The sequence below is a fragment of the Nomascus leucogenys genome, chromosome 24, assembly GCF_006542625.1.
Source record: "Nomascus leucogenys isolate Asia chromosome 24, Asia_NLE_v1, whole genome shotgun sequence".
NCBI classification, from domain to species: Eukaryota; Metazoa; Chordata; class Mammalia; order Primates; family Hylobatidae; genus Nomascus; species Nomascus leucogenys.
Window position 1 is genome coordinate 16152892 of NC_044404.1, and position 22281 is coordinate 16175172.

Consider the following 22281-nt stretch of genomic DNA (forward strand, 5'->3'; position numbering starts at 1 on the left):
ACAAACTTGTGTAGAACTTTTTGTTGCCATATTAATGATTTCTTTTTTCTTTTTTTGAGATGGAGTCTTGCTCTGTCCCCAGGCTGGAGTGGAGTGGTGCGATCTTGGCTCACGGCAACCTCTGCCTCCTGGATTCAAGCAGTTTTCCTCCCTCAGCCTCCCGAGTAGCTGGGACTACAGTCGTGTGCCACCACGCCCAGCCAATTTTTTTGTATTTTTAGTAGAGACGGGGTTTCAACATGTTGGCCAGGATGGTCTCGATCTCTTGACCTTGTGATCTGCCTGCCTCAGCCTCCCAAAGTGCTGGGATTACAGGCATGAGCTACCGTGCTCGGCCCTTATTAATGATTTCAGTAGCCATAAATTTTGCTTTTGCTCGTGATTGTTTACTTCTGTAACCACTGTTGCTAAGGAAATTTGGTGTATATAATATTGGTAGTATTGTAATTAAAATATTTTCCTTAATGTTTACTTTATGATTATTGCCATTGACTAAGTCGATAAGTCACATAACATATTCTATACTGTCATCTGGTGGCCTTGTGAATAATCTTGTATTAATATTACTTGGAGTATTTAACATGTATAACAAGTATCTTTTTCCTTCTGTGCTAAAAACAGAAGATTGATTTCATTAAACCCTAATGTCAATGACAATATCGTATTCAGGATAGCATGTACTTAATACTTGTAACACTGCTTTTGCTGGATGATCAGCAAACATTTTTTCTTCTTATAGATGGGAAAGCTAAACCTAAGTCATTCATAAGGGGCCTAACAATGACAGCTTATGATTTTATCTCAAGGCCTTTGTCCCTAGTAGTTTGCACTGACAGAGGTTTATTTTCCTACATTTCAAACCACTATCAGAAAGTGCTGATAACCTTATTAAGCTTTCTTTTTCTTTTCTTTCTTTCTCTCTTTTTTTTTTTTTTTTTTTTTTTTTTTGAGACAGTCTCACTCTGTTGCCCAGGCTGGAGTGCAGTGGCGTGATCAGAGTTTAATGCAGCCTCTGCCTCCCTGGTTCAAGTGATTCTCATGCCTTAGCCTCCAGAGTAGCTTGGATTACAGGCACGTGCCACCAAGCCCGGCTAATTTTTGTATTTCTAGTAGAGATGAGGTTTCACCATGTTGGCCAGGCTAGCCTCGAACTCATGGCCACAAGTGATTCACCTGCCTTGGCCTCCCAGAGTGCTGGGATTACAGTCGTGAGCCACTGCACCCGGCATGTTTTCATCCTTTTTTTTTTTTTTTTTTTTTTTTGAGACAGAGTCTCACTCTGTTGCCTAGGCTGGAGTGTAGTGGTGTGACCATGGCTCGCTGCAACCTCAGACTCCTAGGCTCATGTGATCCTCTGCCTCAGCCTCCCAAGTAGCTGGGATTACAGGTACGTGCCACCATGCCCAGCTAATTTTTTAATTTTTCTTTTGTAGAGATGGAGTGTTGCTGTGTTGACCAGGCTGGTTTTGAACTCCTGGCCTCAAGCAGTCCTCCTGCCTCAAAGTGGTGGGATTACAGGAACTAAGCCACTGCACCCGGTCAAATTTTTGTCTATCGCTTTAACATGTGAGAGCTAAAAATGGTGTGCAAATTATTAGTTTTCTAGAAACATCTTTAGTTTTCCATAAGAAAACATAGAATTTATTTAGTTTTAAAAAAAATGCTGTAGCGGCTGGATGTGTTGGTTCATGCCTGTATTCCCAGCACATTGGGATGCCGAGGTGGGTGGATCACTTGAGGTCAGGAGTTTGAGACCAACCTGGGCAACATGGTGAAACCCTGTCTCCACTAAAAATACAAAAAATAGCTAGGCATGGTGGTGCATGCCTGTAATCCCAGCTACTCGGGAGGTTGAGGCACGAGAATCACTTGAACCCGAGAGGTGGAGGTTGCAGTGAGCCACAATCGCACCACTGCACTCCAGCCTGGATAACAGAGCGAGACTGTGTCTCAAAGGAAAAAAAAAGGTCTGTAGCAAATTTTTTTCAACCTAGACTTGGACTCATTTGTCTGGATGGATTAGTGATTGTCCTCAGTATGAGAGCTGTAGTTCTAGTGCAAAGACAGAAACTACCCTGGGTCTTTTCCTGTAGCTAGTGTGCTTAAGATGGATTCACCACTCAAAATGATTTGCTTGAAAGGTGAGGCCTTTATAACATGGAGGAGAATATGAAGCAAAATTTCAGAAAGATAGCAAAATCTGTAAATAACTTTTTATTAACCTATTTGAGAATGCCATAAAAGCAAGCCACAAAAGTCTTGCGTGTCCAGTACTGAAAAGAGAATTTTATGTTTCTCACGTAGTTCTTAGGCATAATAAACTTTTTTTCTATGAACTTGCATAGAGAAGTAAGGCATAATAAACTTATTTAAATATATTTTTTTCTTAATTTGACTGTGTAAGTAGCATTTCCTTCTTGTCTTTCAGTTGACTGTCTGAGGATTTTATTAAACTGAAGAGATTAGTTTCATTAACTCTCACTTTTCCATGTTATCCACAGTGAAGAAAGCCTAAAGTAACATTATCTAGTAACTTACATAATATTTATTCATTAGTCCTTCAGTAATTTAAAAGTTGCACCTACCTGGAAAATTATTTTGGGTATTGTTTTCCTAAAAATTACCCATGAGGTAGTAGTGCTACTACTACTACTAATAGTAACTGAGCAGTGCTGCTTCATTTATTTATTTGTTTGTTTTGTTTGTTTTAAAGACAAGGCCTGACTCTGTTACCCAGGCTGGTCTCAAACTCCTGGCTTCGAGCGATCCTGCCACTTCTGCCTCCCAAAGTGCTGAGATGATAGGTGTGAGCCACCACACCCGGCCCTGTTTTATTTATTGGATACCTGTCATATTCCAAACTCTCTAAACTTGTGCGTTTTCTTCTTTAATTCTTTTTTTTTTTTTCTAAGACGGAGTCTTGCTCTGTCACCCAGGCTGGAGTGCATTGGCGCGATCTTGCCTCACTGCAACCTCTGCCTCCCGGGTTCAAGCAATTCTCCTGCCTCAGCCTCCCGAGTGGCTGGGACTGCAGGTGCACACCACCACGCCCAGCTAATTTTTATATTTTTAGTAGAGACGGGTTTTCACCATGTTGGCCAGAATTATCTCAATTTCTTGACCTCACCCGCCTCAGCCTCCCAAAGTGCTGGGATTACAGGCGTGAACCACTGTGCCCCACCTGTTTTATTTAATTCTTAACCCTGTGATATAGGTACTATTATGATTATTTTCATTTTATACGTTTGATATTGGGGGAAATTGGGTATGATGAAATTTTAGAAATACTATTTTCATTTAGTTTCATTATGTTGGCTGAGAGTCCTGTATTCCATGTGGTAACTTTGGGCATAAAATTATGATAGGAAACCCATTTCAAAGGTGTTAAGTGATTTGTCCATGGACATGTGCTATATGTCTGATCCAAGATTTGAATCTAGACCTCAGAATCCCAAACCCATATATGCACTATTATTATTATTACACTAAGTGAATTGAATTCACTAGTCTTACTTCATTTGAAAAAAATTGTTCAAGTTATTAATAGAATGCACCACTTGCATTGGTGGTATGTGGTGGTAAATGAAGATTATACTTTTGTGCTCCTGTATGTTTATCGTCTTCTGCCACCTCTGAAGGTATAGTATGAGATAGATGTGTAGAATTCAGAGCCTCCAGAAATTCCAGTCCGAAAGTTTAGACCTGTTAGTTTAAGAAGTTTTCTAATGCTACTCATTTTCTGTCTTTTCACTAAAGTTTGTTGTTGTTGCCTTTTTGCAGCAGTGATTCCAGCAGTAGTTCAAGTGATGATTCTCCAGCTCGATCAGTTCAGTCTGCAGCAGTCCCAGCACCCACTTCCCAGTTGCTTTCATCTCTGGAAAAAGATGAGCCCCGTAAAAGTTTTGGGATCAAGGTCCAGAATCTTCCAGTACGCTCTACAGGTAAAATTTTGTGTGAATATCCTTTCCTCTGTGCTACTACTGAGGAATGAGGTATGATACTGCATTACATTGAAATAACTTTGGGCATAAAATTATAATGGAAAACCCATTTCAAAATATTAACATTTAAATGAGGAAAGCCATGAATAATGGAAAAGTCTGCTTAAGCTATTCTGTGGTCTCTCCTTTACTGGTAATATTTTTAATTGACAGCTGACCATAATATACTGTTACTCCTACATTAGTCATGTTGAGCATGTAAACAAGTTAAAAGTATTAGTAGATAGTCATGCCAACAAAGACCAAATTAAGTATTTTTTAGCTAAGTGTATTTCAGTGATTGCTTAAATTATTTACTAAAATAGGGGCCAGGCGCGGTAGCTCACGCCTGTAATCCCAGCACTTTGGGAGGCCGAGGCGGGCGGATCACGAGGTCAGGAGATCGAGACCATCCTGGCTAACATGGTGAAACCCCGTTTCTACTAAAAATACAAAAATTAGCCGGGCGTGGTGGCGGGCCTCTGTAGTCCCAGCTACTCGGGAGGCTGAGGCAGGAGAATGGCGTGAACCCAGGAGGCGGAGTTTGCAGTGAGCTGAGATTGGACCACTGCACTACAGCCTGGGCGACAGAGCGAGATTCTGTCTCTAAAAAAAAAAAAAAATTATTTACTAAAATAGCCTAAAAACTTATGTATCAGGTTTGTGAATAGAGTTATTGAGATACCAATGTTGATGACCTTTTGATTTAGAGTACTTGGTAATTTAGAAATGGACAAGGGAGTAAAATTGGCTTGCCTTTCTATACACCTTTTATATTTCTAATAAAGCAAATTAACACAAGACCCCCAGATGGTATGATTTATCTGTAAAGGATATTAGAATTGTTTAGCATGCTACATGACACTTCTCACACAATTTTATCATTGAGATGATCCTTGGAAAGATAGACAATGCCTTTCCATTTCAAGTCTTTAACACTTTATAAACAGATATGTAAAATTTTTATTATGAAACATACCCCAAAGTAGAAGGAATAGCAAAATGAACTCCCCTTATATAATATCCAAGATTCAGAAATCATCATTTTGCCATTTTTGCTGTATCTGTTTCCTGTCTTCCTGCTTTCCTACTGTTTTTTTTTTTTAACCTTTAAGGTGAATCCTTGATGTTGTTTTATTTCATACCTACTTACAGACGTATATTTATGTATATATCTATAATATATAAGGGCATTTTTCTGGATAACCACAGTATCATTCTTACCTAACAAATAACCAATACTATTATCTAACACTTAGTTCATTTTCAGAATTGTACAATAATCTCCAAACTGTGTTTTTAGAGCTTTTTTGTTTGAAAAAGTAATGTTTTAATGACAATAAAACTTCAGTCAAATCTCAAGCTAGATCCTTTTGTGGTTCGTAAGCATGATGATTGGGTTTTCACGCTGTGTGAGGTGTGCCTCTCTTAAACCTTGTTATGACATTGGTATATTACCTATCTGACATGAACAAAAAAATGAGAAAATCAGGCTAAGGATTTAGTAGGTTGCTTATTTAGTTATAATTAAATTAGAAGAATTAATTACTTGGTTTTGTTTGGGAATTTAGATACAAGCCTTAAAGATGGCCTTTTCCACGAATTTAAGAAATTTGGAAAAGTAACTTCAGTGCAGATACATGGAACTTCAGAAGAGAGGTATGGTCTGGTATTCTTTCGGCAGCAAGAGGACCAAGAAAAAGCCTTGACTGCATCAAAAGGAAAACTTTTCTTTGGCATGCAGATTGAAGTAACAGCGTGGATAGGTCCAGGTAAGACACAAGCAAGCTGAGTTTAAGTTACACATCACACACACTGTTGGTGTTGCAGTGTATGAGAGGGCAGCATATGATCCTGAATGAGGACACTATTCTGGCTTTATTTATTGACATATTTCCATTGTCTTCTGTTTTAAAAGATGGTTCTATTTATTGTTCAACTTAATAAAAAACATTGTTTTGGTTAGGGAGGGTAGATTTTTCTGTTGCTGTAATGGAGACTTGCTGACTGTTAAGAGTCTGAAAGGCAGAACTGTAGACCCTTATTGAGTCCAGCCTTCCCAAAAGGATTGAATTTATCAAAACTAGGAGGTAGCTCCTAGGAGTGTGACAACAGAATTACCTTGAATTAGAAAGGAAACTACTTCTGGTTGGGCGCAGTGGCTCATGCCTGTAATCCCAGCACTTTGGGAGGCTGAGGTGAGTGGATCATCTGAGGTCAGGAGTTCAAGACCAGCCTGGCCAACATGGTGAAACTCTGTTTCTACTAGAAATACAAAAATTAGCTGGGCCTGGTGGTGCACGCCTGTAATCCCAGCTACTTGGGAGGCTGAGGCGGGAGAATCGTGTGAACCCGGGAGGTCAAGGTTGTAGTGAGCTGAGATCGCACCATTCTACTCCAGCCTGGGCAACAGAGCAAGACTGCATCTCAATAAGTAAATAAAATAAAAAGAAAAAAGAAGCAAACTACTTAATATTGATGTGGGGGACTTGTTAGACCAGTTTTATTTCTATTATGTCCAATACAAGTTGGGTCTGTTTTTCCAGCTTGCATGACCTTGAAGACAGAGTAACAGGAATAAGCCTTATGGGTGCAACCCACTGAGAATTTCCAGGGAACATTTATTATCTTGAACCTACCTGTGGAACCTGTTATAAGGCAGGAAATCTTCTCACACGTGGCTTGCACTGGCATTTCTCCTGTTTCAGGACTGCCTGTAGTACTTGTTTAAAAATGCAGGCTCTTTAACCCTGCCCCAGCTTACTGATTCAGAGTTTACACACTTAAGTTTGGGAACCCCTAATTTAACAGAACTTGTGAGGAAATTTGTAAAGGAATCAATAGAAACATTAAAAATTTATAGTCACCTTATGAAGCTGAGACACTTGAACTTTAAGACTTTAAGTGGAATTTATAGGTTAAACATGGCCTGTTATAGGATAAATATGAATATTCTTGTAATATTCATTTATTAGATAATTTAAAAAAATGTAGTTCCCCGATGAAGATGCACAAATATGTTATTTGTATAATAAAACTGGCACGGAATTGTTCGGGTGACCACTGCAAAATGGTCACTCTGTGATGTTACAATGAAACATAACAATTCAAAGGAATATTATCTTTTCAAAGGATAATAGGTTAAGCCTTCACAGTCCTTCTTCCATCAAGTTTGAGATGGACTGCCCTAAATTTTACTAAACTAAGAGCAACTCCAGGAGTTCTTTAAACACATTTGGAACAGGTCAGAACGGCTTGAGAAACATTTAGAATGTCGTGTGATCTATATACATTTCTCGAGCCATTTATAATTATTAAGTAAGGAGGATCTCATCCAGGGGCATTCAGTATGTAACTTTTATCTCTAGATGGTAGGGCTAGCTTGAGATTTTTACTGTAAAAAGCTTTTAACCTAGTTATTTAGCACGTAGGAAATAGGCTTTACCTACTGCCAGTGAAAATTTTGAGAAGTTTGGTTGGTTCAAGTATAGAAAAGCTAAATACTTTTCCCAGATAGGACAACATTAAATACCAGTTAAATAGGATATGTGAAAGCAGTTGAATTTTGAGTATGGAGACTTGGTTGGAATTATGCTGTCAGATGGTTGAATCATGAATGTTATATTGAAATGTACTGAGCTGATTGCTTAGGTCAAGGATTATTTTCAAAGATCCAAATCCAAGAAACCTAACTTTGCATGTAGACCCCTTGGTGGCTTCTAAGATTTCTTTTCCCATACATTGCATTACAATCCCCTAAGCGTGAAATTACAAGTTCAAGAAGTTTTTTCCCAAAGGTGTGTAGGCATTAAGACTTTGACTGGTTGTGAAGGTTAAGTGGACTACACGTGGAAAACTTTTTTTTTTTTTTTTGCTAACTAAATTTCCAATCTTGAAAATTTACTGCTGAGTGTGGTGGCTCACACCTTGATTGATTGATTGGAGACAGGGTCTCACTCTGTTGCCACCCAGGCTAGAGTGTAGTGTCATAATCATGGCTCACCAAAACCTCGACCTCCTCGGCTCAAGCGATCCTCCTACCTTGGCCTCCCAAAGTGCTAGGATTATAGGCCTGAGCCACCATGCCTGACCAAGCTCATGCCTGTAAACACTTTGGGAGGCTGAGGCAGGAGGATCGCTTGAGCCCAGGAGTTTGAGATGAGCCTGGGCAACAAAGTGAGACCCCATCTCTACAAAAAATAAAAAATCAGCCAGGCCCTGTAGTCCCAGATACTTGGGAGGCTGAGGTGGGAGGATTGCTTAAGCCCAGGAGTTTGAGGCTGCAGTAAGCTATGATCCCACCACTGCACTCCAGCCTGGGCAACAGAGCAAGACCCTATCTCCAAGGGGGAGAAAAAAAGAAAGAAAGAAAATGTACCAGGCCATTTGGTGGGAATGAAGCCGTTACAGATTTTAATAGTTGCAAATCATGCCTTTCTCTTGTGTTTCTGCCTTTCGGAGCACAAACCTCAATATTCTCTCTGAATTTTTTGAAATATTGTTAAATGTCTGCGCACATTTAAATTAAGACCAAATTGAGCTTAAAATGAGATATATTCCTTTGAGATATGCAGAATATATGGAGACAGCTATTATGAGTCCTGGGTAGTTTCTGAGTCCATCTGAGTTTCATGTGAAAGTACATCATAGTCTGATTGATCAAAAGGAGTAAGATTAGTTGAGCTACCATTGGAGCCATCAGTCTGGGCTCAGAAGTGAGATGTATTCTGACTTAACTCAAGGTCCCTGAAATTGAGTTTTTAAAAATACCAGTGTCGTTGACATTATCAGTAATGTTCAATGGCTGGCCCTAAATGCTTCAGTTCAGTAAAGTTGATTAAATATTAATTTTTTGGATGGCTTTGTTTTACATTAAGAAAAAAGAACACACAGTAGTTTCCTATAATTGTTATCAACAAAACCTTGAGCGTTCCTGCCCTAGACCAAGTTTATAAATGGAGCTTCAGAGAAAGGCTACGATAAATTAGAAATCAAGCCAGGGCTTTTGATCATAAAAAATAGAGGCCACACGTCATGGCTCACACTTGTAATCCCAGCACTTTGGGAGGTTGAGGCGGGCGGATCACCTGAGGTCAGGAGTTCGAGACTAGCTTGCCCAACATGGCGAAATCCCGTCTCTACTAAAAATACAAAAATTTGGCCAGGCGTGATGGCAGGCACCTGTAATCCCAGCTACTTGGGAGGCTGAGGCAGGAGAATTGCTTGAACCCAGGAGGCAGAGGTTGCAGTGAGCCGAGATTGCTCCACTGGACTCCAGCCTGGGCGACAAGAGTGAAACTCTGTCTCAAAAAAAAAAAAAAAAAAAAAAAAAGAAGAAGAAGAAGAAGCCAGAAGCCATAACAATCATTTAACCTCTTTCTGTTTGTCACTGGGGACCATGCAACATCAAAAGATATTTAAAAGACATTGCTTTAATCAGTTTTCATAGTTACTCTTATATCTAAAATTTCCGTATTTAGACAGTTGATTTATTGTGTTAGTATGAGGGTGCGAAATGCTAAATATCTTATAAAGTGTTGAAAAGTAAATGAAATTAAACAAACAAGGTGGACTATTTTCAGCTGAGTTTTTATGTCTATTTCAGAGTATAGTTTTATATTCCAAACTGAGAGCCTGCTACGTAATTTTGGAAACTAGGATTAGGCTCAAATAATTAATTACCATTTTTGCTGGGGTTTAAAATCTATTTCTGTGTCAGTGATTATTTTTAAAACAAATCAGGCCAAGTGCAGTGGCTCACGCCTGTAATCCCAGCACTTTGGGAGCCTGAGGCAGGAGGATTGCTTGAGCCCAGAGACCAGCCTGGGCAACAAAGTGAGACCTTATCTCTACAGCGGTGGGGGGAAGCTAGCTAGGCATGGTGGCATGCACCGGTGGTCCCAGCTACTTAGGAGGCTGAGGTTGGAGGATTGCCTGAGCCTGGGAGGTTGAGGCTCCAGTGAGCCATGATCATGCCAGTACACTCCAGTCTGGGTGGCAGTGAGACTGTCCCAAAAACAACAGATCACCTTAGCAAAGACACCTATTTTGTTTTTTCTATTTTATTTTTGAGACAGGTTCTCTCACTCCCATCACCCAGGCCGGAATGCAGTGGCATGATCACAGTTCACTGCAGCCTCAACTTCCCATGCTCATGCTATTCTCCCACCTCCGCCTCCTGAGTAGCTGAGAATACAGGTGTGCACCACCATACCTGGCTAATTTTTTGTATTGTTTTTGGTAGAGATGGGGTTTCAACATGTTGCCCAGGCTAGTCTCAAACTCCGGGGCTCAAGCGATCCTCCCACCTTGGCATCTTAAAGTGCTGGAATTACAGGCATGAGCCACCCTTCCCAGCTAATTTAGCAGATTTAAATCAGTTTATTTTTTAATTTTAAAGGTTAAACAAAGTGTTACTTTAGCCTTAATTTTTTTTGAAACGTTTCTTTAGCCTTTGTATTCCGTTTTTGCTTTAGAGTTAGTAAGGGATGGCTATTTCTGAAGGTGTTTATGATATTTCAGTTTATGTGAGTATTCAAGCCCATTTTTTCAGACATTTTGTTTTTTAAATGTAGATTTTTCCATGATATATAAATATGCATTGAAATACTCTCTTTTCTTTTTACTTGGCCCCCGTTCCACTTACAGAAACGGAAAGTGAAAATGAATTTCGCCCCTTGGATGAAAGGATAGATGAATTTCACCCCAAAGCAACAAGAACTCTCTTTATTGGCAACCTTGAAAAAACCACTACTTACCATGACCTTCGCAACATCTTCCAGCGCTTTGGAGAAATTGTGGTATGTTGCTTTTACTATGAAAACAATTTTAGGTCTTTGTCATAACACATAAAGCATAGCACAGATTATATTTGGAAAGGTGATATTTAATGGTGTAATGAATATTGTCGTGTGCTTTTAGCTCTTGCTAAAAGATAATCCAGAAAGAATCCCATTGGGTATGGTTCTATATACGTGTGTAAAAATGTAATATATGTCCTTTGTTTACACATATATATTTTATCTTTTTTTTTTTTTTTTTTTTTTTTGAGACAGAGTATCACTCTGTCTCCGAGCCTGGAGTGCAGTGTCATGATCACGATTCACTGCAGCCTCAACCTCCTGGGCTCAAGTGATCCTCCCATCTCTCAGTCTCCTGAGTAGCTGGGACTGTAGACATGTCCCACCACGCCCAGCTAATTTTTGTGTTTTTTGTAGAGGTGGTGTTTTGCCATGTTGCCCAGGCTGGCTCTTACCCATTTTTATCTTTCTTTGTTCATTGGGTTCTGTTTTAATGCCATCTCTAGTCCTGTGGATAAAATCTGGAAGAGAAAAATGGTTTTAAAAATGAAACAGCAGGCTGAGCATGGTGGCTCACACCTATAATCCCAGCACTTTGGGAGGGTGAAGTGGGCAGATCACTTTGAGCTCAGAAGTTTAAGACCAGCCTGGGCAACATGGCAAAGCCCTGTCTCCATAAAAATACAAAAATTAGCTGGGTGTTGGCGGCTTGCTCCAGTAGTCCCAGCTACTCAGGAGGCTGAGGCTGGAGAACCACTTGAGTCCAGGAAGCAGAGGCTGTGGTGAGCCGAGATCATGCCACTGTACTCCAGCGTGGGTGATAGAGTGAGACCCTGTCTCCAAAAAAAGAAGCAGCAAATTAGTGTACGATTGTTTTGTGATCACAGTGCACATCAGAAATACCTTGGGGATTACTAGAATATGGGTGTAGTCTGCTAGCAGTTCAATTCTATTAGGAAGTTTTAATTTGAATCACTTTTTATATTATGCAAGTCATTGTTAGATTAAGGGGTACAAGAAGTTTTCTGTTCCTTTATGACTCAAAATTGGAGTCAGTTTCAAAATGCAAATATTTTGGTCACAGCTTTGTAATCTTGGGATATACTATTATTGTTTTTTTAGACGGAGTTCCACTCTTGTCACCCAGGCTGGAGTGCAGTGGTGTGATCTTGGCTCACTGCAACCTCTGCCTCCTGGGTTCAAGTGATTCTCCTGCCTCAGTCTCCTGAATAGCTGGGATTACAGGCGCCCACCACCAGGCCCAGCTAATTTTTGTGTTTTTTAGTAGAGACAGGGTTTCACCGTGTTGGCCAGGCTGGTCTTGAACTCCTGACCTCAGGTGATCCGCCTGCCTTGGCTTCCTAAAGTGGTGGGATTACGTGTGTGAGCCACCATGCCCAGGCTGGGATATATCATTTTATAAGATACCAGCCTTTCTCATCTCCTCAAAATCTTTCATAGAATCGTAACTTCTGTAGAAATCTGCACATGCCTCCTTGGTTCAGCTACAGCAGACTTATAGAGAACCACAACCCCCAATTAATGCTCCAACAATATGATATTACAGATTCTTGGCCACAAAGTCACACATCTGAGGTTTCATCAAAGCACTGGAAACCCTGGTAGTTAGTTAGTGTCCTTGATAGGTATGTCAGTCCCACCCCAATGTCCTTCCTTGCTGATGGAGAAATGGATGACCTCATTTTCAATTATTTTGATTTGTCAAATTCTTTTTTTTTTTGAGACAGAGTCTCACTGTGTCGCCCAGGCTGGAGTGCAGTGGCGCAATCTCGGCTCACTGCAAGCTCTGCCTCCCGGGTTCACGCCATTCTCCTGCCTCAGCCTCTCCGAGTAGCTGGGACTACAGGCGCCCGCCACCACGCCCGGCTAGTTTTTTTGTATTTTTAGTAGAGACGGAGTTTCACCATGGTCTCGATCTCCTGACCTCGTGATCTGCCCGCCTCAGCCTCCCAAAGTGCTGGGATTACAAGCGTGAGCCACCGCACCCAGCCTGATTTGTCAAATTCTTTTGGTTTTGTGGGAGTAGCATATACTCTGATTGCAGTTCTACTGCCTGCCTAGATGGGTGGTATGGAATTCAGTAACCTATCTGGGCTCCAGCTTCTTTTGTCTTTAGACAGTTATCTGTTACTTATTTATTATTTATTGATCTTTTAATTTTAAAGGTTAAAGAACAAAGATTTATTAATCTTCTCAGATATCATATTTTATTTATTTATTTTTGAGACGGAGTTTCACTTTTGTCACCTGCGCAATGGTGCGATCTTGGCTTACTGCAACCTCTGCCTCATGGGTTCAAGCGATTCTCTTGCCTCAGCCTTCAGAATAACTGGGATTACAGGCACGTGCCGCCATGCCTGGCTAATTTTTGTATTTTTATTTTTTTGTTTGTTTGTTTTTTTTTTTTTTTTTTGAGACGGAGTCTTGCTCTGTTGCCCAGGCTGGAGTGCAGTGGCGCAATCTCGGCTCACTGCAAGCTCCGCCTCCCGGGTTCACGCCATTCTCCTGCCTCAGCCTCTCTGAGTAGCTGGGACTACAGGCGCCCGCCACCACGCCTGGCTAATTTTTTTTGTATTTTTAGTAGAGATGGGGTTTCACCGTGGTCTCGATCTCCTGACCTTGTGATCCGCCTGCCTCGGCCTCCCAAAGTGCTGGGATTAGAAGCGTGAGCCACCGCGCCCGGCCAATTTTTGTATTTTTGGTAGAGACAGGTTTTCACCATGTTGGCTAGGCTGGTGTCGAACTCCTGACCTCAAGTGATCCGCCTGCCTCCGCCTCCCAAAGTGCTAGGATTACAGGTGTGAGCCACCGTGCCCAGCCAGATACCATGTTTTAAATGGCCTGGCCCCTAATAACAATTTTAGATATTGCAGAAGGGAGTTATTTCTTAGGATTTCACGAAATAGCCTGCCTTTTCTTTATTATCGTTAAGTTTCTCTTAATGCTGTTATTATGGATTTTAAATTTTGAATTTTGAATTGCAACGCTGTTGTTCCTTTGCAGAGAGCTTCACATGAGAAGGATTTCATGGTTTGTGACAACAAATGCTATATGTTTTATAGCAAACTAGTAACTTACCATTGTATTAAGGTGTACAATTTTTTTTAAGTAAATGATGATTGAGAACATGACTTTTTTGAGAAATAAATACCCTATATGGACTTGGTTCATTCTAATTTATTTTCTTGGGCATATTGCTAAGTTGTATTCATTGGTTTTTTCAGGATATTGACATTAAGAAAGTAAATGGAGTTCCTCAGTATGCGTTTCTGCAATACTGTGATATTGCTAGCGTTTGTAAAGCTATTAAGAAGATGGATGGGGAATATCTTGGAAATAATCGCCTCAAGGTAAATGAATTTGCATAAATTATTGTGCTGTTATGATTTACTTTGTTTTTTAAGATTTGAAGGGTTTTTTTTTTGCATATGCATTATTATTTAAGATCCTAGTAAGACAGATAACCATAAAAGTGATATACTTCTTTGTATTCCTATCCTATTATGTACTATAATCTGATTAATACTCGATTAGCCAGGCAGGATTTTTTTTTTTTAATATATTCCTATTTAATTTTAACCAGATGGTTCCCACTTGAGATGTTGATTTGATAAGATTCCTATAGAAAACCAGTTTTCTGAGAATTCTGTAGTTGAATAGTAATTGTGAACTTTACTAATAGAAATTTTGCCTTTTATATTCAGCTGGGTTTTGGAAAGAGCATGCCTACAAACTGCGTGTGGCTAGATGGGCTTTCTTCGAACGTGTCAGATCAGTATTTAACACGACATTTCTGCCGATATGGGCCTGTGGTAAAGGTAGGCGGGAGGTTTTGCTGTGTGGTTCAGACATCTGACTCACTCGTCTTCGTATTCTCTCCTTTCAGTCTCAATTGGCTACCATTGCCTATTTCTTTAATAACTAGCACATTAAAATTATGTTTGCTAAGATTTGATCAACAAGGGCATTTGCATCTGTTGCCTTATTAGTATTTGGAAAAACTATTTTGAACTAGCCAAGGTGATTAATTTTGAAACTATTCTCATAGTATAAATAGAATGAAATAGAAATGTTGCTTAGGGATTTTTATAATTTTATCTTACATTAAAATTAGATAGTCTGATTATATAGTTATTCACATTTGCACTAAATATGTAATTAGACTTTTTTAAATGAGGGTAAGTTCACACAACAGAATATTCATCTAACCAATGATTTTTATGTAATACATCCATAAGCAACAGGAAAAGGGTCTCCAGACCCAATTCAGTGTGTGAAGGTCAAGCTTCGGTTCCTTAAAACTATGTTTACTCTGTGGTAGGTATATTGTATAGCCTTGACAATGCTTTATTTTTTTTTTAATTTATTTATTTATTTTTAATTGAGACAGAGTCTCGCTCTGTCACCCAGGCTGGAGTCCAGCAGCGGGATCTCAGCTCACTGCAACTTCCGCCTTCCCAGGTTCAAGCGATTCTGTAGCCTCAGCCTCTCGAATAGCTGGGATTACAGGTGTGTGCCACCACGCCTGGCTAGTTTTGTATTTTTAGTAGAGATGGGGTTTTGCCATGTTGGCCAGGCTGGTCTCAAACTCCTGACCTCAAGTGATCCACCTGCCTCCTGAAGTGCTGAGATGACAGGCACCACGCCTGGCAGACAATACTTTAAATGTAGCTTTTGTTGTTGAGAGAAATACACATCTTAAAGATTGCCTGTATAAAAAAATCCACAGCCTTAAGACAGTTAATCCTACTTGTAGCCAAAGTTCACAGAAATTGTTTGTTGTTCTTAATTTTTCCTTCCTTTCAAGGGTGTTTTTTGTTGTTGTTGGTTTTGCTTTTTTGTTTTGAGCCAAAACAAGATGAATACTTTACTGAAGTACAATATAGTGGTCAGTAAACATGGAAAACAAAGTAAAATACAGAAGAACAAATTAAAGGCATAATATCTCAACCCATAATGTCTATGGTTGTAAACAGTCCCTGCACATTTTCATTTTATTGTGTTCACTACAATGTGCATCACACTTTTTTTAATAGAATAAAATATATAAAAATATATTTTTTCTCATCCGTGTCCTTGTGGATTTTGTTGGAACTGACACTAAGCTGGATGAGGCTCTTACTTGTTTTTTGTTGTTTGTTTGTTTTACAGGTGGTGTTTGACCGCTTAAAAGGCATGGCCCTGGTTCTCTACAATGAAATTGAATATGCACAAGCAGCTGTAAAAGAGACCAAAGGGAGGAAAATCGGTGGGAATAAAATTAAGGTGTGCAGAATGACTTTAAACAGAAGCAAAACAAAGTCCTATTCAAATCTCACCCTCTTGGGCTGGGCGTGGTGGCTCATGCCTGTAATCCCAGCACTTTGGGAGGCTAAGGCAGGTGGATCACCTGAGGTCAGGAGTTCGAGACCAGCCTGATGAACATGGTGAAACCCCGTCTCTACTAAAAATACAAAAAAAATTAGCTGGGCGTGGTGGCGCATGCCTATTAATCCCAGCTACTTGGGAGGCTGACGCAGGAGAATTGCTTGAACCCAGGAGGCGGAGGTGGCAGTGTGCCGAGATCATGCCATTGCACTCCAGCCTGGGTGACAGAGTGAGACTCCATCTCAAAACAAAAAAACAAACAAAAAAAAAAACAAAAAACCTCACCCCATTAATAACTAGCATTTTGTAGGCTGCCAGCCAGGGGAGTGGTTTACAGGACACGTATGCTGTATCATTAGTGTTTAAGGGGGAGTATTACGATTTTATGCTCAGCTACTTGTGGGCACAGCATCTTTAAACTATTAGCCACAGATCCTTCCCTAAAAATCCTCTCATTCACAGAAGTGTGCTTCTCAGTGTCTGGGTGCTGATGCTCACATAGACACTCTCATCGCAGGCTCGACTGCAGTCACCCATGGGTGTCTGACACCCAGGGCCTCATAGTATCAGTCCAGCATCCTGAATGATATGTCTTTCTTTCCTTTCCTACTCTCCTGAAGAGTGGGTAGCCACTGAAAGCATAATTTTATGTCTAGTGTATGTATTTAAAAACTTGTATTCATGGTAGTTTGAAGGAATTTATGCACTTAATAACTATGAAATAACTATGATTGTTAGGTTGAAAGAAGTATTTTAAAAATAAGATGATAAGCTAATTGACAGCTGATGGGCATCGTATGCTTTAATAACTTTGAAGCCCAGCTGTGAGTAAAGTTTAAAATGTTCATCCATATTTTATTTTATATTCTAACTGTAGTTTTGGCAACAGAGATTGCTGGATTTAGTTGATCTGATTACTTAATTGCCATTTCAGTTTTCCATTTTGCTTTTTTCACTCCTTCAAAATTGGGTTTGAAACTTTATAAATTTCATTCCTTTATCACGGTTTATACAGAATTTGAGAGATTTCAGGTTAATAAAATATAGTTTCAATGATTGGGACTGTTTTACTTGAGATACATTGCTGTTTTCCTGAAATTTTCTCAGAAGGGCTATGTTGTGAAGAATTTACAAATTTGATAACATTCTTCCATCATTAAAATTTGAAACTTGCATCAAACACCTCTCTTTTTTTTTTTAAAGGTGGATTTTGCAAATCGGGAAAGTCAGCTGGCTTTTTATCACTGCATGGAGAAATCTGGTCAAGACATCAGAGACTTTTATGAAATGTTAGCCGAAAGAAGGTATGTATTTTAAACTTATCAGTGTAGCTTGAGTTTTAATACAGAAACTTAAGATGGCATTAAATTTTATTTTTCACTTTTTACCCCTACTTTCATCTTCTAGAATAGAGAATGCTTCTCTTTTATCACTTCATATGGAAACAAAGGTTTATTTTTTTGAATCCAGTTTCCAGGTAATTCCTATGGGTTTGGAGCAACCTGTCTGGATTTCTCTCTGAACGCTCCTAGAGCTTGAAAGAGTTACTGTTTTTGCCAGGTGATAACTTTATGTACTTTTTTTTTTTTTTTTTTTTTTTTTTTTGAGACGGAGTCTCGCTCAGTCGCCCAGGCTGGAGTGCAGTGGCGCAATCTCGGCTCACTGCAAGCTCCGCCTCCCGGGTTCACGCCATTCTCTGGCCTCAGCCTCTCCGAGTAGCTGGGACTACAGGCGCCCGCCACCGCGCCCAGCTAATTTTTTTGTATTTTTAGTAGAGACGGGGTTTCACCATGGTCTCAATCTCCTGACCTCGTGATCCGCCCGCCTCGGCCTCCCAAAGTGCTGGGATTACAAGCGTGAGCCACCGCGCCTGGCCTGTACTTTTTTTTTTGAGACAGGATCTCACTCTGTCACCCAGACTGGAGTACAGTGGCATGATCATGGCTCACTGCAGTCTCTGCCTTATAGGCTCAAGTGATCCTCACACGTCATTTTCTTGAATAGCTGGGACTACAGACACTTGCCACCACGCTGGAGTAATTTTTGTAAAGATGGGGTTTCTCCATGTTGTCCAGGCTGGTCTTGAACTCCTGGGCTCAAGCGATCTGCCCGCCTTGGCCTCCCAAAGCGCTGGGATTACAGGTGTGAGCCACTGCACCTGGTCTGCTTTATGTACCATTAATCATAAATACAAATCATCTTGCTTACAGTTACTTCTTAAAGTAAATGTATTAATATATGTTAGAGTGCATTATAAACTTTTAAATTGCTACATATTTAGTAATGACAACATCCAGCTTGTATGTGCTCATACATTCAACTTAAAAAAAAAAAAACTTCCAAAAGAATATCAAGAGCTTTATTTTAAAGTTGAATCTCTTAAATAGTCAAAGTGAATCAATAAGCCAAAGCATATGTAAACTGGTAACTTTGGCAATGTGCAGGGCAAACCTGATTTCCCCTTGTTAATACTTTCAGTCATGGTTATGCAGTATTTAATGTTTTTTCTGCTGAACAGACCGAAATATAGTAAAACATCTTAAGATAATGCCACCAGATTCTTCAATAGCTGATTACTTTTGAAAATGGAAATTTGGTCCATATGATCAAGCAGTTTTTCCAGACATGCCTCTGATTAAGTTTCCTGGAATGTTCCCACTAGGTCTCCACCCCTATACATACGTGTTAGACAAAAGGTTTGTGTGAAAAACGCCTTTAGACAGTTGAGTTCAAAGTATGAAAAGGGCTCCATGGCAAGATGAGCCAAGTCAGGGTTGTGTTGCCACAAGCCCTGTTGAATGCGTTCCCTTTCTACTGCCTCTTCTTGCCAATTCATTTTTGTTTAAGTGATAGCAAGTATTAATATATATTAATTCATTTCTTAGTGGAATATTGTACAACAGTCATTGAATACTTGGTGCTTTTTTTTTTTTTGAGATAGAGTCTTGCTCTGTTGCCCAGGCTAGAGTGCAGCGATACGATCTTGGCTCACTGCAACCTCTGCCTTCCAGGTTCAAGCGATTCTCCTGTCTCAGCTTCCCGAGTAGCTGGGACTACAGGCGCATGCCACCATGCCCGGCTAATTTTTGTATTTTTAGTAGAGATGAGGTTTCACCATATTGGTCACGCTGGTCTTGAACTCCTGACCTCGTGATCCGCCCACCTTGGCCTCCCAAAGTGCTGGGATTACAGGCGTGAGCCACTGCGCCCGGCCTACTTGGTGTTTTTAAATGGAAAATGCTCCCTACGGCCAAATTCTCAAAAGCTCAAACTTGTCAGGTTTTGATGGTTTCTTACCAGATCAGAATCCAAATCACAAAGCTTCAAAGATCAACACTCCTTTAGCTAGAAAGTCAGGCTTGATAGGCTGTTTTCTCAGTTGTGTGAGTGTAAGACAGCGAGAGTGAGCATAAAATTGTGTGGCCACATGCAAGATAATGTGTGTATCTTATGTCAAGAGAGAAAAAAATTCTCCATCCTGGCTTCCCAAGTAGCAGTTTGAAGTCATTGTTAATACAGTAAATGCTTACAAGGAATTCTTATCTATATGTGAGTGGAAAGTGTCCTGGAGGCCTATGTGCACCTAAAACATAGAAAATCCATTAAAATCCTCTGTGTATATTAAATATTTTAAAACAGGAGTTTTGTGTGAGGGTTGAATAATGTAATGTGGGTGTTACTTTTTGTATATTACTACTTAAAATCTATTTTTTTTTTGAGACAGAGTTTTGCTTTTGTTGCCCAGGCTGGGGTGCAATGGCGCAATCTCGGCTCACCGCAACCTCCGCCTCCCGGGTTCAAGCGATTCTCCTGCCTCAGGTCCAGAGTAGCTGGAATTACAGGCACGCGTCACCAGGCCTGGCTAATTTTGCATTTTTAGTGGAGATGGGGTTTCTCCATGTTGGTCAGGCTGGTCTCAAACTCCCGACCTCAGGTGATCCACCCGCCTCGGCCTCCCAAAGTGTTGGGATTACAGGTGTGAGCCACTGCGCTCGGCCAAAAGTCATTGTTTTTTTTTTTAGTGATGAACTAACTGGCTTTGGGTTTGTTCTGTGTTTTTTCTCATGGTTATTGATCCCTCTCAAATGGCGGTTATCTCCTCGTGAGGAAGCAGGAGGGTGTGGGACTTCACTGTGACCCAGGTTTGCCCCGTGTGGTTTCAGTTGGCAGTGCTTATGGAATGCATTCCTTGCAGTAGACCTTGAGGATCTTTGCCTCTTCCATAGAATGGAAGTTATCTCACTGAATAGTTGATGCATGAATGAAAAAAAATGCTTTAACGCTAATGATAAGCTCAGGAATGCAAATGACAACTGTATTTGCACAGGGCTTTCCCATTTTCCAAGTAGTATTTCATTTGATCCCTCTAATACTCTTGTCAGGTAACGCTTTTTATGGAAGGAACTTTTGCTAATAAGGTCACAGGCCACTAAGGGGCTGGGCTGGGGATAAACCTAGGGTTCCTACCTGCTAGTGCATTGAGCTTACCCTTTACCAAAGTGGTTCTCGAGATGAATTTACAGGGTCACATTGTGATTCAGATGACATCTACTTATGGTACTTTGGATACTGTGTGGTTTTGTGAACAGAGTTCTCTCTGAACCTGACTTTCTGCAGTTCCTCAGTGTCCCCGTACACGGTCCAAGTGCCAGTTGTGTTGTCCCTGCTTAAATTGTTGAATTCTTTGAGGGCAGAACTGCTTATTTCGTTTGTTGTCATGGGGCCCAGCAAAATAAGTATTTGTTAAGCTGAACAGTGCTGCAGCATGAATGCTTATATATATATTTCTGCCTTCCAAAACTTTTTTTTATATTACTACTTTATAAATTTTTATTAATTTTTTTTTTTTTTGTAGAGATGGGGTCTTGCTGTGTTGATCCTGCCAGTCTTGAACTCCTCCTGGCCTCAAGCAGGTCTCCCAAAGTGCTAGGATTACAAGCCTAAGCTGCCATGCCCAGCCCATATTTTTAGATATAGTTTTAGTTTGCTTAATTAAAAAGATATCTTGATACTGTGTTTTTAAAATATGACTCAAGCCTACCATTAATATGGGCAGTAAACTAATGACCATTCTAGGTGTCTTACTCACTTTATAATATTAGAAGGTATATAATGTGTTCACCTTCATGTGGAAAATACATCCTCAAAGTATGTATTTATGGTGGTAATGAGTTAAATTAGCCTAATTCGATGCCTAGTAACAGTTATTTATGAGCTGGCTGGTCAGTATTTAGACAAGGAATCTGATTCCCATGGAGCTGTGGAAGGATCATCTTGAATCCAATTAAACCAAATATCATAGATACACAATAAAATATTTTCTTTGAGAAAGTTCAGTGTAAGTACATATAATAGGCCAGGCACGGTGGCTCATGCCTGTAATCCCAGAACTTTGGGAGACTGAGGTGGACAGATCACCAGAGGTCAGGAGTTTGAGTTCAGCCTGGCCAACACAGTGAAACCTGTCTCTACTAAAAATACAAAAAAATTAGCCAAGCATGGTGGCGCATGCCTGTATTCCCAGCTACTCATGGTGGTGGTGAGGTAGGAGAATCACTTAAACCCCAGAGGTGGAGAGCAGTGAGCCGAGATTGTGCCACTGCACTCCAGCTCGGATATATATATATACACATATATATAAAAAATAATGTGTTATTGATGCTTCCAGTGTTGGAATGTTCAGTCTAGATGCTTCATTTGCTGTTCAAAGGAGTTGGAACATCATTTAGTAGCAGCTTTGATATATTTTTCTAAAGTTCATTCTTTTAACAAATAGTTGAGTGCTATGAGCCAAGTGCTGTTGTAAGAGCTAGAGAAATTTTGGCCAAGAAGACAAAGCCTGTGTCTTTATGGGGCTTATGTTCTAGTGTTCTTTTTTTTTTTGAGACGGTGTCTCGCTCTGTCGCCCAGGCTGGAGTGCAGTGGCACGATCTTGGCTCACTTTAAGCTCCGCCTCCCAGGTTCATGCCATTCTCCTTCCTCAGCCTCCCGAGTACCTGGGACTACAGGCGCCTGCCACCACACCCGGCTAATTTTTTCTATTTTTAGTAGAGATGGGGTTTCACCATGTTAGCCAGGATGGTCTCGATCTCCTGACCTCGTGATCCACCCGC

General features: G+C 40.3%; 1 protein-coding gene and 1 non-coding gene across 4 annotated transcripts in view; both read left to right on the plus strand.

The window, feature by feature from the left end:
* SPEN (spen family transcriptional repressor) overlaps window positions 1-22281 on the plus strand; it is a 92007-nt gene that overhangs the window by 56218 nt on the left and 13508 nt on the right. For all 3 annotated transcript variants that reach the window (XM_030805882.1, XM_030805883.1, XM_030805884.1), the window contains 7 exons: window positions 3781-3941; window positions 5552-5752; window positions 10629-10780; window positions 14026-14151; window positions 14506-14619; window positions 15953-16066; window positions 17372-17472. In XM_030805882.1, coding sequence (XP_030661742.1) covers window positions 3781-3941; window positions 5552-5752; window positions 10629-10780; window positions 14026-14151; window positions 14506-14619; window positions 15953-16066; window positions 17372-17472 — 969 coding nt within the window. The remainder of the gene's footprint in view (window positions 1-3780; window positions 3942-5551; window positions 5753-10628; window positions 10781-14025; window positions 14152-14505; window positions 14620-15952; window positions 16067-17371; window positions 17473-22281) is intronic.
* LOC115833064 lies at window positions 5348-5448 on the plus strand. Its single transcript, XR_004028517.1, has one exon. It is a non-coding gene; the product is annotated as a small nucleolar RNA U13 (small nucleolar RNA).